The sequence below is a fragment of the Urtica dioica genome, chromosome 3, assembly GCF_054948205.1.
Source record: "Urtica dioica subsp. dioica isolate 48M chromosome 3, U.dioica_male_clone48M_v1_H2, whole genome shotgun sequence".
Taxonomy (NCBI): Eukaryota; Viridiplantae; Streptophyta; class Magnoliopsida; order Rosales; family Urticaceae; genus Urtica; species Urtica dioica.
This window is the reverse complement of record NC_142758.1, coordinates 6,935,225-6,951,555: the sequence shown is the minus strand read 5'-3', so window position 1 is coordinate 6,951,555 and position 16,331 is coordinate 6,935,225. Positions and strand designations below refer to the sequence as shown.

Below are 16,331 nucleotides of genomic sequence, written 5' to 3'. Positions count from 1 at the left end.
ATTATTCACAAAATTTTAAAGTAACATGTTATACTTGTTTTATTTTTAAGAAATAGTTAAAGGATGTTTTTGGCCATTATGCCTTTACAAAAGGTGCTCAAATTTATGTTTTATAGTTATTTTTTTTACGGAAGTTTTTACAGAGTTTTATTTTTTCCCCCGGAACCCTAGTAGCCGATGGTATTTTAGTAATTTCATGTTGAATGTCGTTTCCGAAAATTTTCAAAATCTAAAGTATGTCTTGAAATCCATTTCTAAGTTGATCCCCAAAAATCTCTTCCGTCGATTAGGCTCCGATCCGCTTAGCTTTTCCGAGCCGTCTAGTTTTCTTGAGCCGTCCACGACCAACGGTCGTACCATCCGAAAAGAAGGTGAGAATAATCTCACGGCAACACGGATTTGTTCGAAAATAAATACTCTGACTATATGATCTGAATTAGATAGAGTTTGTGTTTTATTTGTGTGATTTGTTTGGATATGTTTGTTAGATATGTCTATTTGTTTGGACATGTCTGTTAGTCATATTCTGTCAAATGTTATGATATGATACGATATGAGAGTTTAGTATGTGAAATGTTATGATATGTCGAGTTGATAATATGATATGTTATATTGTGTTATGTGATGATACGTTGTAAATTAGAATACTTATAACATGTTCTTATTTCTAGCTATGTTATCATATATGTTTATTATGTATGTTTATTTTATATTTCATTCATATATGTAATGAAAATAATCAAGTGAAAAGATAAGTAAGAGAGTCGTACCGCCTCGAGCTATGAATGTCTTACGGAGAATTTCTCGAGCCGACTTACGGGCCCAAATGGGGAAATTTCTCATATGTTATAAGTTTATATGATGGAGCGAAGTATGAGACCTTGCAACCTCATATCTTCGTATCCAAAGTGTGCACTGAAAATTGGTACGACTACTCTAGGGGACCCCCGAATTAAAATATGATAGACTTATAATAGGGTATCTTATGTCACGGTTTAGCTTAAAACACTAAAAAACCGGTTCATGCATTTTTATTATTTATGTTTTGTGAGTTATAGTTATGCTCGCTAAAGTTAGCTCATTCTATGTATATTTTCTTGTGTTTTGTGAGTTATAGTTATTCTCGCTGAGCATTAGCTCATTCTATGTATATCCGTCTGTGTTGTAGGTAAACAATATTTGAACAAATGAGAAGGGTGGACCAGCGGCGACATTAGTGAGAGGGTTGGGTTATGGTTGCCATTCACGAAAATAAAAGACTTCCGCTTAGATTTCAGTTTTATATAATCAAACCCAAGGTTTTATTTATATCGTTTTAAATTACGTATTTTTAGATCATTTCAATTTCGAAAAAGGTTACGATTTTATTTATGGAGTTATCTACAATCGTATTTTGATTTAAATTCTTGTTTGACCAATTGCTATGTTTGACTTATTTATTTTATCGAGTTATGAATTAAGCGTTTTATTCTTAAGTTGTGGGTTTTCAAATTTGCAACTCAAGTTATGGTTAAAAAAAATTACCTCAATTTTTCTAAAGAAAGTTTAAAAGTAAGATAAGTAAGACGGTCTGGAAAGCGGGGTCATCACATATTAACCTCCCGCGGAGTATTTGTACACATATTATGAACGACTTCCGCTTAAACGAGTAATAATCACAACGACCTCCCTTGGTCATTTCGGTCACCGCTGGAAACATTATCTTCGCAGTCCAACATCAACCAGGTTATCCCCCGTACTCTATCTCTGTTGGTGGAACTCAATAGAATTACGACGATCATTTGAACATGTACTTGACTACATATGCTCATTACATGAGTTGGTATTAGTCATTTTATTGGTTTTCGTTTTTGTTGAGCTGTGTTATCTGGTGGATTGTGTTGAACTTTTTCATTTTGGTTTGTACTTTGTATTGAATTATTTCATTTGGTTTGTGTTGAGTTGTGTTGAACTATTTCATATCATCTATTGAACTATTTGTATTATGACTTGTAATTTAATGAAGATATTGTAGACTATTTTAGTTTTTATCCTATGTTATATATGAATTTTTATAAATAGTTGTTCACTGGATACCACAAGCTAGATTTGGTATTTGACGGTTTACCATGACGGCAACAGTAACTTCATCAGCACAATATACGTTTTCTTTTACTGGATACCAAGTTATACCAATAAAATATGAGTCTCGGTACGGCATCAGTAACGGTATTTTTATCATTGGCCTAAATATATGTATATACCAAGGTTCGAAATATTGTTTTCGAAGTCATTTCAAGCTTCTTGATTTACGGATCTCGTACATTGGAACCCATGGTTATGACATTGAATCCATTTGTAAGGAACATTTTCTTTTCCAGAAGAGGGAATTCATTTTGGTCATGGTACTAGGAAATTGAATCCTAAAATGAAATGAGGTATGGAAAACCGAACGGAAATAATGTTGTAAAATATATATAGTACATATATATACACACACACATAAATATTTCAAATTTTAAGATTGTAATATTCACGATATTAAAGTTATAGCAATATTTATACATTTAGTACATAGTATGTATTTTTTTAAAATATATTTATCTAATTTTATTTAATTCATTAATACATAAAGAAATACCCGTGTTTATATATGTACTAAACATGGGTAATAAATATTCAATAATAAATATCTATAACATGTTTAGATGTATAGTAAAATAATCAAATTTTATAATAAACATTTTTATTTATTTTAGAATGTGCTTTTGATATTTGTTGGTGGTCATATATTTAACGTAGTCTGTATTGCGTTTTTCATGTCCTCATTAATATAATATAGGGACATTTCCTTAACTAGGACTAAATGTAGGAAAATGGAAATTGGGCTTAATTTAGTCCTAGTTTTGACAATTTTCCTTTTCTTTTTGCTTTATATATGTGATAATAAATGAGTCGCGTAATACAATGCTCTATAAGATAATATAATGAAATAATAATATGTTTTATGCATATTATACATTTTAACATTTTGTGTATGTATATTACATTTTATTAATTGTCTAATATATGTTATGTTACATGTTTGTTTACATATTAAATCCATCCGATGGTATATGAAATATTAACAATGGGATTATTCCTAAACTATGACCTCCACACTAATTTTGGACAAAAATCCAATATGTCTAAATTAATCCAAATCTATGACTACCCATTTGATTAAATTACGTTTTTAACCTTATTCTTTATTTTTCCTCTTTTCATTTCTTATCCCTCTAGTCAGTTTTTTTTTTTTTTTTTAAAACAATCCACATCCTCTCTCTCTCTCTCTCTGCGTCCAAACCTTCATTATGAACAGCTCTATCCCCAAACCTTCATCTTCTCCCATCTCCGACGCTGAAGCTCCTGAGAACGACGGTCATGGCCGCCGGAGAGCAGCCCGTGGCCGCCGGAGAGCAGCTCGTGGCCGCCGGAGAGCAGCCCATGGTCATCCCGGCGGCGGCGACCTCGAAGTGTCCGCCGAAACAGCCCGCCATGGATTACGCGTAGAATTTATGTGGTTTTTAAAGTTAAAAAACAAAGAAAAAAGATTATCGGGATTCTGGATAATTTTGAAAAGTTTCTGAAAATTTCTGGGTTTTCGTTGAAGATTTATTGACGTTGATGTCAATAAATATGCATTTTTATTGACATCAATGTAAATAAATCTTCAACGAAAACCCAGAAATTTCCAGAAACTTTCAAAATTTTCCAGAATCGCGAGAATCGTTTTTTCTTTGTTTCTTAACTTCAAAAACCACAGAAATTCAACGACTTAAAGAAAGATGAACCCAAACAAAGAAATCCCCCGCCAAGAAACCCAAACCCTCGCCTGAGAAATCGCCCCCGGTGGTGCGTAGAAGTCCTCGCGTTTCCCATCCCAGCGCCGATGGGTCAAAGCCGAGCGTGGTTATGTTGTTGAGATGTTAATTATGTTACTAAAAATGCATCTCTAACTCTTGGTGCCCAAATTTTTTTTTTAAACAAAGCTGTTGTTTCCCAATTTTGATAACATGTGTTTGGTGTTGTCGGGGTCGTTGACAGTAGCTAGTTTATTGATAACAATGTCAAACCTGCCGGTTTATTGACATTGATGTTAATAAACCAGACAGTTTATTGACATTGATGTCAATAAACCTGACAGTTTATTGACATCAATGTCAATAAACCGACAGGTTTGGCATTGTTAATAAAATTGAGGGTATTTTTGTACTTAAAGAAAATAGATAATCATAGTTTAGGATTAAATTGAACTTATTTGATTTTGGTCCAAAATCATTGTGGAGGTCATAGAATAGGAATAATCTCATTAACAATTAGGACAATTGTTTTAAAAGCCCAAAAATTTTTCATTTAACTTATATAATCTGAAAAAGCCCAAGCTCATTAACGCATTATTAACACTCTTGACAACTTTTTTCATAGAGAATGACCATGGCAGCCATTTCTCTTATGCACTTCGTCTTTTTTATGGTGGTCAAAAATCGCCAGATCATTTCTCTTTCCCAGATTTTCTTCGATTACCGTCGATATTAGACATATTTTTTTGGTCTAAATGAAATGACATTTTGCGGCCTTTTTTCTACCGATCGACGTGCCGTTTCGACGACAACAATGACTAAACGAAAAATATAGTCTTCGTCGACCGCTAACCCACCGACAGTGGCGGCGCCAGCGAAAGTCGCCGATTTTCGCCGACGTTTAGAACCGTGGTACATGCACGCATATTACTTATGGAAGAAGCTTAAAGACCTAAAGACAAGTGATGTCTTCATGTTTGTGATAAAAATAATATTATTCACAAACACATTAGTAGGACCCACCTAAATAATTTTATTGAGAACAAATTTCCTTGGAAGGCAAATAATGTCTAACACTTCCAAAATTATGATGTTTATCTTGACAATTATATACTTCATAATAAAAATCTTCAGTCATGTATGCAATTTTTTATTGGGAATTCTTATTGACCACGAATTCTAGACAACTTGATTAAAATATGCTTTTGAAACTTAAATATTTTTTTTGCTAACTTTATAAGATTAGGGTTTAATTAGTGTATCAAAGAATCCTTAGAAGTGCGTAAACAACATTCTGTCCCATGATTTAGCATATCATAATATTAAGATAAAGAATTCACCAGAACGCCATGGCAATCAATCATGCAGGTAATCATATACAGAGAAGTCGCTATAAACCAGAGAACTATCCTTGTAATGTAGAAGGTAATAACAGTGGTTGCAGAAATAACATGGATTTCCCTGAGCCCACTTGTCGTCCACCGTCACCTTTGTCGCTCTGTAGATCCTACACACACTGCATTTCTGCACCCGCGCTTTTGCCTGAAACGTGACAATCGGATAAGCGACCCGATTTTGCACATCCTCTGGATGAACGAGCCTCATATCTCGCACCACGATTGTGTGCTTGCAATCTCCCTGGACCGTACACACATTTGTTAACACACAAAAACAAGGCGAAGATATGAGATGTCATTAGGGTGTGCAAAAAGAATGGAAAAATCGTAAACAGGACTGGACCATTAGATTTTTAAGCCATTGACCTGGCCTAAAGTTTATATTTTTTTTATTGTATTTTTTAACTTTCGGCATCTGAACTTTATGGTTTCAGGTGAGTATATTAAGTTTGAGTCAAATATATTAACTGTCAGAATGCTTATATTTAGACATAATAATATGTCAGATATTTTTGTAGTTAGTTTTGTAAACAAAAAAATAAAATAAAAATTTTGGTCCGCTTTGGTTCAGTTTACTATTTAGTCCGGTCCGCTATTAAGTATTCAAGACCGTTTAAAATAGTCTGGTACAGTCCGGTCTCAGTTTGAGACTGGACCGGGCCGTGCACACCTCTCGAATGTCATTTCTGACCAAATATACCTGATGACAGTACAGATATCCGGCACCGAGACGGAATTTCAAGTCGGAGAATAGCGTTCTTTGCATATCGACAGCTTTGAAACGAGGCAATTGTGAGGTGGCGGTGTCGCCGATGATTGCCTTCTGCTTTTGATGCAATGCTCCGGTGGTTATACACTCCCATTTCTTGGTAGCTTCATCCTTATTGTTCCTAAGCCAATCGAATATCGGTTCGCTGTAGTCTATTGCTGATGGGTCCCTCAGGTCATTGCAAAAAACATCCTGTTTATGCGTTCTGTGATTAGTTTGTGTGAAACCACTTATGATGAAGAAAATATATTGATTTGTTCGGGTTTGTTACCTCTATGAGGAAATATCCAGAAGGGTCGTGCTCTTCGGCTTTTTGCATCATCTGATCAGTTAAGCAGTAGATCTTATCCTTCAAGTCGGTCAATCTCTGTCGTCCTAGAACCAGGAATTCTTGAGTCTGCGAATAGTCGTGAAGCGAGGCTATTTCAGCTAAAGTTCGGGAAGAAAATTAAGAGGAGAAATAGAAAAGGGACGTGGCGAAACAAAATGAGGAAAATTATTTGCATTTCCTATAATAAGCAAAACTTTTCACATCAACGTGTAATTCTCAAAATAATATGATATTCAGTGTAATTCTCAAAATAATATGATATTCTAACCATCTTCTCGTATTTATTTCAAGCGAGAGGCATAATTAATAAATAATACCAGCTAGAAAGATCATAAGTGAATGTGAAAAGAAAACAAGATCCACTTATTGATAACAGACAAGTGAATGTGAGAAAAAAGCAACGAGTGTAACCATACCTCTTGACTGTTTCTCAAAGGAGATGAAAAAAAGATGAGAGAGAAGGTAAAATTAAAGAACAGAAGGGACTACTAGCACAAAACATTGTTGAATTTTCTTAAAATAAAGTAATTAGTAAATACAAACTAATATTATTGAAACTGTAGCAAGGCGAAAGTTCAAAGATGCACACCTTTACCCATCTTTTGATGTTATGGTAGACCTCAATGGTGAGAGCAACTTCTGGATTCACCATGGAAACATATTCATTAATACTTGACGATTTTACCTGATTTAAACAAAAGATGAAGAAAACAAGAAAGTTCAACTTTCCACTCTTCTGCGCCATCGATAAAGTTTGTGGTGAGATAGAAAAGAAATTAGTGGGTCACTGGGTTGTTTTTGCAGTTAAGGCCTGGGAAGGTGGAAATTGAAGCTAAAACACCTTAGTTCCTGCAATTGCGGTCCTGAGGGGCTTAAGCCTTTCAGTTCTCTCAGAGGATGACACGGCCAAGTCCACTGTTTTGCAGCTGGGGCTAAAACAATTTCATAGAACATTTTTTTATGAAAAAGATTTAAGATACTTGAATAAATTTTGAGGTCATGGTAACTAGTACAAACTTGAATGAATGTAGTGTCGCTGTAGCTTTATCTTCATCCTGCTTCTTCTTTATTCTGGAAATTTCCTCCAACTTGACATATATTTCCTGAAGAAAACTGTAACATATCAGCCCTGAGACAATTACAAAAAGTAAAATGTCATTTGATGGACGGTGTTTCGAATCACAGTACATGTAAATTCTGGTGTACATATAGGTGCTTTAAGAAACAATTCCTAAAATTAGGTGTGATATCTAAACATCAAAAATTTCCAGTCCTGAAAAAGCTGTACGATTTAGAAGCTACCTAGCAGCTAAAAGAAATTAAAAACAAAAAGGAATAGAAAAATAAATAAATGAATAATGGCATGACGAAAGAACAAAATCTTTTTACACAGCAGACGCAAAACAACCCTTCGTGTAACAGAATTTCTACCTCACTGATCGGGTCACGAGATTTCTTTCGTCTCTTATGCTTAGATTCACAATTTCCTGTTCGTTCACTGTTTCTAATCTCAGTCAAGAATATTGCTCTTTCATCGACATACGTGTCTCCGTTGGTTGACACTCCACGCTCATTGTCTTTCCTGAATCGAATGAAAATACGCAAGTCACCTGAAATTAACTTCAGCCGATTTTACATTGTAGAATAGCTTAATGTTGAATCAAAATGCGGGTATAAACTGTAAAAATAATGAGCCATCATACAAAAACTTGGGTACAAATGTTAAAACACTAACTCTTCATTTGGGAAAGCAATTGCGGGCGTTGAAGTTATCTCTTCATCGCCTTCTTTTTCCTTTAACGTTCATCAGCATCAGAAAAATAAAGTATTAAACTTTAGGAAACCCATAAGCAGAAAGAAAAAAAAAATAAAAAAAAAATTGAGAGCTGTGTACCTTAAACGCTTCTTTCATGGCCATATCAACCAACTCCTCCTCGGAAAATATTTTGAGCTCGTCCACTCTGCACCAAAACAAAATTCTTTCGATTAAATTCTCCAGTTCCAATTTAAAATGGAGCAAGAGAAACAAATCAACGAAATAAACGCGTACGAAAGATCTTCATCATCTTGGTTGACGTTGTTTCCATCTGAAGAAACTTCGACCTCTAAACCCTTGAAAGAAAAACAGCCCACACAAAATTAGAACCCATAGTTAAAAAACAGAAATTAAGGAAGAGAAGAAAAGAAAGAAAGAAAAACCTGAACAGCGAGAAGAAGAGAAGACTGGAAGAAATGGACGCTAGTTAGAGGGCTGACGAGATTGGGGACGTAAATGGGACCACCTCTCGGGACACTCTCTTCTTCTTCGCCGTTACTCTTCTCCATTCTCCCAAAATCTACTTTTCTTTTATTTCTTTCATAGTTTTTTTTTTAATAATTTGTAAGCCAAGAGCCGGACCGAAAAGAGAAATTTCATTTTATTGACCTCAAATTTAACAAAATATCGGGATTAGACCTCACATTTTAAAAATATCTGAAATTGGACTTTTTGACACATTTTGGACCAAAATATCCCTGATTCAAATAACCCATATTTTTCTCTCATTTTCAAATAATTTTCATCGCAATTCTTTTCATCTTCGAATTGGTTGCGCTAGGATTAGAATTTTTTTTAAGGAATTTGGGTATGTGTTCAGTTTCGATTTTGAGGGTTTCACATTGTATCTCATCGTACGGCATCGTATCGCATCGTACGACATCGTACAGCATCGTACGACATCGTACAGCATCGTACGACATCGTACATTAATGTGTGAATTTTATCGTACATTATAATTATAATGTATCGTATCGAATCGTACAACATCGTACAGTATTGTACGATATCGTACATTATAATGTGTATGAATTTTATCGTACATTATAATTATAATGTATCGTATCGCATCGTATGGCATCGTACGACATCGTACGATGCCATACGACAATGTACGATGTTATACGATAAAATTCATATTTTTGAATATTTTAAGCGGAAAAAGTCAAATTCACGTGAAATTTTGTCATTCTATGTTATTATAGCTCGTCGGATTCCCTCATATCTCATTGAATTTAGTTATATCTCATTGGAATCGAGCGTTAAAGATCGAATGAAGGATTGAGAAGATATCTCAAGTAAAATGAATATATTTGTTCAAAAGGGTATTTATGTCCGAAATTGGGACAAAAATCCATTTTTAGATATTTTAAAGTGTGAGGTCTAATCCCGATATTTTGTTAAATTTTAGGTCTATAAAATGAAATTTCTCTTTGAAAACTGAATGGTTAGGCTTCGAATTTCTGTTTCAAAATCTCGCGGATAACCTCTCAGTTTCAACCCTACTTTTCTAAGGTGGTTATCCTTGGGCGATAAATTTGATTTACAAAAGAATGATAATATGAGATCGATCGTTCTTAAAAAAAACATTAAATTCAACCCGACTTGCGTCGAATATCAACGAAAGTCCTGTTAGCCATATTGCTAATAATAAGCTGAAAATAATAGACAAATTACAAAAAAATAATGTAATAAAATAAGTATCAACGAATATATATGTAAACAAGAGTACAAAATAAATAACCAAAAACAATCAAATCGGATATCACCAAGAAACCGGTAAAAAAAATGAAATGGAGAACACGTCGAAGCTTGTTCGATAATTTCTTTAAAGCGTTATTGCTCTCCCACCGGATACTGAAATAACGCGAGCAACCGCCTCCCAGGATACAACGACGTACGAGAAGAACAAAGCACCAACTTGTTCAGCTCCGGCGAACTTGAACGTATGCCAGAATACTACCATCTGCACCGAGAGAATTGAGGAGGAAAAATGAAAAGTATTTCGTGTGTTCTTTCGGCCATAAGCTCTTGGTTTTTTTCTTCTTCTTCTTGAATGAGAGACAAGGCTGACTTATATAAGCAAGCCTGTTTTCCAACACCTTTAGGCTCCGTTTGAAACCCGGAAAATAGGAGGGAAAAGAAAATGGAAATCCCTCCTATTTTACTTAGGTTGTTTGGATTGAGGAAAATAGGGTGAAAAAAAAATGATGGAAAATACGATGGAAAGTGTATAACTAAAATGAGGATTTTATTTTCCTTCGAAAATCAAATGGAAAATGAGAATCTAGTAGGGGTGAAACTGGATCGGTTCGGTTTGGTTTTTGACATTTTTAGTATCCGAATCCGAATTTTCGGTTTTTAAAAACTCGGTCCAGTATCCGGTCAAATTTAGTCTAAAACCGAAATATTTAAAATACTTAAAATACTTAATGATTAAAAAGAGAGTTAATATTTAAAATATAAACAAAAACAATGTAAAAAATAGTAGATACTTTAATATATAGAACGTAAAATTATTTATAATGGCCCCATTTATAATAGAAAAAAAAAGTCCTAAGAATATAAGAAAAGTGACCTTCTAGCTAATTAATTAATTTATAAAATAATCATAATTAAAAGAAAATTCAATTATCAATTTATCTAACCAAAAAACATTACAGCATCATAATGTTTTGAGTTATTGACGGTAAAAATATTCAATATTTTCGATTTGTTACAATTTAATACACATTCTTTAAAAGTAATGTTACTTAATGTTACAATATCCTTCCACCGTAAAAATATTTAATACCCATCCTTCAATATTTTCGATTTGTTGCAATTGAAATGAATGAAAAAACACATATAAGCTATATAGATGAGCAAAATTAAACAAATAAACATAATATTTTTATAATATTTAAAAAATTAAAAAATAGTTTTTTTCTCTATCTTTGACCTAATTTTCTACCCCTCCAACATATTTTTCGTTTATTTTAATACTAAAAAAATTTGAATACTCTTGTTTTTAAATAAATTACAAATATATTAAACTAATAATAAATAAATAGTTAGAAGAAATTTATTTAATTTATTCTACAACATCAAAAGAATTAAAAATTAATAATAAATAAAATGCTATTAACGTAAAGTTTGCATAAAAAAATCGTATATATAAAGATACATGTTCATCCTCATGGCGAGGAAATAGAGGAGATGAGAGAATATAGAATTTTTAACTTTTGTTTTTTCTAACATAATAAAAAAAATTAAATTTATTTTTAATTTTACTCGTTTAAATGACTTACATTTAAACGGTGAAAGGATATTGTAACATTGAGTAATTTTTCCGCAACTTTTAAAGAATGATATTTAACTGCAACAAATAAAAAATATTGAGTATTTTTGCCGCAAATAACTCTATTGTTTTTAGCATGTGACAACTAATCCTCTCTTCCTTGCTTAAAAAAACACAAAAACTAATCCACTCTTCATTTTGGGTAGTGTTGTCAATTGGGCCGGACCGCTCGTGGGCTAATCGGCCCGGCCCTTTTTAGAGGTTTTGGGCCGGCCCGATCCTCTTTGGAATAGGTTTGGGCCGAACCGAGCTATATGACGAGTCTGGGCTGGGCCTAAGGTATGGGCCCTCAAGTTCTGCCCGGTCCGAGCCCTAAAAAAAACTCAACTCGGACCCGACCCGGACCTAAATTAGGCTCGCTTCGGGCCTAACTCTTTTTAAATAAAATAATTTTTATTTGTGTTTCAAATTTATATTTTCATGTTTAAAAATGTACTTTTTACACATAAATTTAATTTTATATTAATGGAATTAATGCTTTTTAATAACATATTTGTTGTTTTGATTAAAATTGTATTTTTATGAATTTTACAAATATTTTTTTTTATTATTATTTCATGACTATAATTCGAACTTTTTGTAGCCCAGCTTAAGTCTTTTTCAAGTCCGGACTCGAACCCAGTTTTCGGTTCCGATAGTCGAGGATTTGATCCTGATTTGAACCTAAAATCATATTCATTAAGTCCAACTCGGCTCGGTTCAACCTTCTAATAAAAAAGTTTGGGTCAAGCTCGGATCTAAACATCTTTTGGCTTGAAGAAAAAAAGCCGGTCCAGCCCGATCCAACCTTGTTAACACCTCTACTCTTGGGACTTCGAAATTGGGAGCATCTTTCTCACGCTCTCGGTAACGCCACGCCACACCCGTAATGAGGTGAGACAAAATTGAAGGGACTTCAAAATTGGGAGCATCTTTCTCACGCTCTCGGTAACGCCACGTCACACCCGTAATGAGGTGAGACAAAATTAAATGCCATTTTCATAATTATAAAGTTCGAACTTTGACATACAACTAAAAATTTGTTTATTACCACCAAGTCACCAACTACTCGTCTCGAGTAACAAAAGGAGTCGTAAACAATTCGACAAACGAATCTTCCTCTGAGCCATACACATCATAGTCTTATGCAAAACAAAATCTAAACTTTGCTGTCATTTTGATCCGCTCTTAATTAGAAAAACCCAATTTTTTTCCTTCTGTTCCAAGATTTTTTTCAAAGCTCTCTTATTCCTGGGCGTATTTATATATATATATTCACGTGTCTGATCAAGAACATGGATGATGAAGAAGAACAAGAAGAAGACGAAAGGGTTTATGAGTTTTTGTATGTTTGTTGTCTATTGAAATAAGAAAAAAAAAGGCATGTGAAAATGAAAGAGAAGAGCGATATAAAGCCTGTAATAGTGAAAGTTGGTTTGGCTTTGGCTGTGTCTTTAGCGAGTCTTGTCTATTCTCGTCTCAGACTCAGACCCAGAAGATCTTCAGGTCTTTTTCAATCTCTTACTTTCTAATTTCGCGTTTTATTTTTCCCTCAATTTATTCGTTCGATCATGATTATAATATGTGGTAAATTTTAGATAGTGGAAGTGATTCGAGTGGAAAAGATGAGAAGAAAATGGCTTCGGTTTCATCGGAAACACATGTGAGTACTTTGTTCTAACCCTTTTCTTTTGGTGGGTCCTTTCTAGTTCAGTATAATTTTTTGCCAAATTTGGGAGAAACAGCGATTTTCATGTCCTTTTTTGGTCTAAATGAATAGATATATAGCCTTGTGTTTATATGTTTTTTTGGTTTTTTTTTTCCTTTTCTTTATAATGTCAAGCTTGGCCATTATTCAATACTAATCTGAGCTATTTTTTATGCTTCTTCAACTTCTGAACCTAAACACTTATTTCTTTCATGTTATTAAAACATGATTTAATCTTAGAATTGTTTTTTTTTTTTAATGTTATGAATAATAAATGGCTTTTTCATTTGGTGGAATCAATTTTTTTGGTTGCAAAATTTGTGGAAACAAGAGGAATTTTAGCAATTCTTTCAAAATTGTAAGTCACCTTTTTTTTTTTTTTCATGTGTAGCCCTTCGTCGTTGATTCTCCCAAAAGCAATCGCGATGGAGACAGAAACGTCTCTCTCTTTCCCGAACTCGACGACCTCATAAAGGAATTTGATATCTCGGAAGATGAGCTAAAGACTTCAGAAGGGTATGTCGAGAGTGAGATCGCTGATCTTCGAGACACTGTTAGAACTCTGCGTGTGAGAGAGAGTGCTCTCGAGGCACAGCTTCTTGAGTTTCACGGGCTCAGAGAGCAAGAGAGCTCCGTGGCCGAGCTCCGGAGCCAGCTGAAGCTGAACGCCATGGAGGCCAAGCTCTTGAGCCTCAAGATCGAGTCTCTGGGGGGCGAGAACCGGAGGCTTCAGGCTCAGGTCGCCGATAAAGCCCGTCTGGGCGGCGAGCTCGACGCCGCGAGAGCAAAGATCGGGCATCTCAAGGAGAGACTCAGAGTCGAAGCTTCGAAGAACAAGGAACAGATATTGAGTCTGAAGCGAAGAGTTTCCAAGTTCGAAGATGACGAGTACGAGTCTCTCGCGAACAGCTCGGACGTTCTAACGAAGCTGAAACGGCTTAGGGAATTAGAGCGCCAGGTCGAAGAGCTGAACCATTCTAATTCGATATTGCGGCTCGAAAACTCGGATCTGACTCGGAAGTTGGAATCTCCCGAGGTACTACTAGTTTTCGTAAAAGGTTATCTGTAAAAAAAAATAAAAAAGATAAATAATAAAAATAAAAGATAAAGATAATTCAGTAGACATTGAGAATTGGGCTTGTATCCACATATTCTTTTTTTTGTTGTTGTAGTATTCGTGAATTGAATTGGTTTGGATTTGAATTTCTCCCATGAATTCTTCTCATCAGCCCTTGGTTTTTTCAGGTCTTTTGTATTCCGCTACATGTGTATGCTTGTTTTTCGTGGTTTATAGATTTAGTGTCATCTTTGTACAGGTGAAGATGGGCGATCGGGCAAGGAAAGAGAACGAGGAGCTGAAGAGCGAGATCGAGCGACTCCAGGCGGAGCGGTGCTCGGAGATCGAGGAGCTCGTATATCTGCGGTGGATAAACGCGTGCCTGAGATACGAGCTGAGAGACTACCAACGGCCTCGGGACGGGAAAGCCGCCGAGGTCGTGGCTCGGGACCTGAGCAAGTCTCTGAGCCCGAAATCCGAGGAGAAAGCCAAGCAGCTGATCATGGAGTACGCAAACACCGAGTTGGATTTCGATTATTTCGGGTCCGGTCGGTGGTCCTCAGCGCTCACGGACTCGGGGGCCGAGCAGCAAGGCGGGTCCTCGTCCTCGTCTTCGTCCGAGAAGGCCAACCACTCTTCCACCGGGAAGAGATTCTTCGGCAAGCTCTTGAGGGTTGTGAGAGGGAAAGAAGAACCTGAGGAGGAAGGTCCTCCGAGGCCTACTACGTTGCCCAGGCTCTCTTTAGATCTTCCGACTTTGAGGAGCTTGAAAGACCAATCCGAGCTGTTGAAATACGCAGAGGCTCTCAATAGGTCTCGCCGTGGATCTCTTCAATTGCATAAGAAATCGGCTTCTTTTGGCTGTTGACGCTCTTTTTTGGAGGTATAGATTAGTCATACTTGTTTTTACTCTGGCAATTATAGAAATTATAGTATTAATTGTGGTGTAAGTAAAAGAGTTTATGGATTTTGCTCTTTTATTATACAATTTAGAAGTAGATACTAGCTAAAGTGTTTTTTAAAGTTATTTTCTGTATTCTAAAAAAAGAAATGAGACATAAAACAAACAAATAAAAAAAAAAAAGCATAATTGCGCTCTTTAGTTATTGGTGTCGTTATCCCTAAAAAAAAAAAAAAAAATTATTGGTGGTGTTATTGTATTTTACTATTTTTTTTCCATGTAAAAGATCTTTTAAAGTTAAACAAGGGTTGTGATTTTCCTAGCATATCCATGAAGAAATAAAAATAAAAATAGGATTTGCAGAATATGTGAGCGAGTTAAGAAGTATGGCTAGTTAATAAGAGACTGGATCTACCTACTGATTTATTAACTCCCATGCCTAGGATTAAGAAAAAAGGATTGCGTTTGCTACTCACTTTCATTTATTCAAAATAAAAGTATGCATGATATAAAATCAAAGCATGCATTAAATTGTGGTTCTAGTTCGTTATGGTGATAATTCCAGGCCACTTTTAAAATGACCATGAGTTCAAATCCACAAGTTATAGATGGCGATGGCGATGGCGATGGGTACGGTTAAGGTCGGGTATACTCATTTTGTTACTCGTACCCGCTATAATTTTTTATCTGTTACCCGGATCCGTTTTTCCGGGTTTTGAGACGGACCGGGAACGAGAATACCTGCTGAGTATGCGGGTTAAAAATATTAGACCCGTTACCTTTTTACCCGATATAAAATAAAGGGCAGCGGATCAAATTGCCATCACTAATTATGTATGTCGTTATAAAAAAAAATATATACACAATTCTTTAAAGGGAAATTTTGAAATATAACACTGATTGTTTACGAAAATAGCTCTAATTTAATTTTATTACGAATATAATATTTTTGTAAATTGTAAAAAATAATTTTCCTATACAAATGAAAATATAACCTATAAACAAAGTTAAATTGTTAAAGGTACTGACAACTCCACAAGTCAATGCCTTAACGCATCAACATTAGCAAGTGAGGTAATTAGAGGCCGTTCAATATAACAATGTTCAATAATGGGTTTCCATTTTTTCAAATGAAAGATTTGAAGACCTATTGATTCTAACAACTGATTGCAGAGTTGATCATTCGGACCTTTCAATTCATAGATGTGGATC

At 34.9% G+C, this 16,331-nt stretch overlaps 2 protein-coding genes across 4 annotated transcripts; one reads left to right on the top strand and one right to left on the bottom strand.

Annotated features, from left to right (window-relative positions):
- Nucleotides 1-5,054: 5,054 nt before the first annotated feature.
- Nucleotides 5,055-8,682, bottom strand: LOC149402267 (snRNA-activating protein complex subunit-like). 3 transcript variants are annotated; one of them, XM_089610136.1, is made up of 11 exons: nt 8,518-8,682; nt 8,369-8,430; nt 8,213-8,279; nt 8,054-8,112; nt 7,750-7,900; nt 7,336-7,421; nt 7,160-7,250; nt 6,908-7,003; nt 6,259-6,384; nt 5,919-6,179; nt 5,055-5,459 (listed from the first exon to the last, which is right to left on the bottom strand). In XM_089610136.1, exons 1-11 carry the CDS (start codon nt 8,641-8,643, stop codon nt 5,178-5,180), a joined length of 1,407 nt encoding a protein of 468 aa, XP_089466262.1. In that variant the 5' UTR covers nt 8,644-8,682; the 3' UTR covers nt 5,055-5,177. The 3 variants fall into 3 exon arrangements, with proteins under 3 accessions (XP_089466262.1, XP_089466263.1, XP_089466264.1); XM_089610137.1 differs by having other exon boundaries at nt 8,369-8,423; nt 8,518-8,649; XM_089610138.1 differs by lacking the exons at nt 8,369-8,430; nt 8,518-8,682 and having other exon boundaries at nt 7,750-7,928.
- Nucleotides 8,683-12,492: 3,810 nt separating this feature from the next.
- LOC149402266 (protein CHUP1, chloroplastic-like) lies at nt 12,493-15,724 on the top strand. The gene is made up of 4 exons (XM_089608094.1): nt 12,493-12,959; nt 13,052-13,116; nt 13,553-14,197; nt 14,478-15,724. The coding sequence occupies exons 1-4, from the start codon at nt 12,845-12,847 to the stop codon at nt 15,084-15,086; spliced, it is 1,434 nt and encodes a 477-aa protein (XP_089464220.1). The 5' UTR covers nt 12,493-12,844; the 3' UTR covers nt 15,087-15,724.
- Nucleotides 15,725-16,331: the final 607 nt, after the last annotated feature.

Bases quoted from the DNA above. Each gene is read 5' to 3' on its own strand.
- LOC149402267 (XM_089610136.1), bottom strand. From the start codon at position 8,643: ATGGAGAAGAGTAACGGCGAAGAAGAAGAGAGTGTCCCGAGAGGTGGT. The intron at 8,280-8,368 runs GTACGCGTTTAT...GTTTTGGTGCAG, and splicing joins CAAGATGATGAAGATCTTTC to AGTGGACGAGCTCAAAATAT. The intron at 7,251-7,335 runs GTTTGTACTAGT...AAATTGTTTTAG, and splicing joins GCGACACTACATTCATTCAA to CCCCAGCTGCAAAACAGTGG.
- LOC149402266 (XM_089608094.1), top strand. From the start codon at position 12,845: ATGAAAGAGAAGAGCGATATAAAGCCTGTAATAGTGAAAGTTGGTTTG. The intron at 12,960-13,051 runs GTCTTTTTCAAT...GGTAAATTTTAG, and splicing joins CAGACCCAGAAGATCTTCAG to ATAGTGGAAGTGATTCGAGT. The intron at 14,198-14,477 runs GTACTACTAGTT...ATCTTTGTACAG, and splicing joins GGAAGTTGGAATCTCCCGAG to GTGAAGATGGGCGATCGGGC.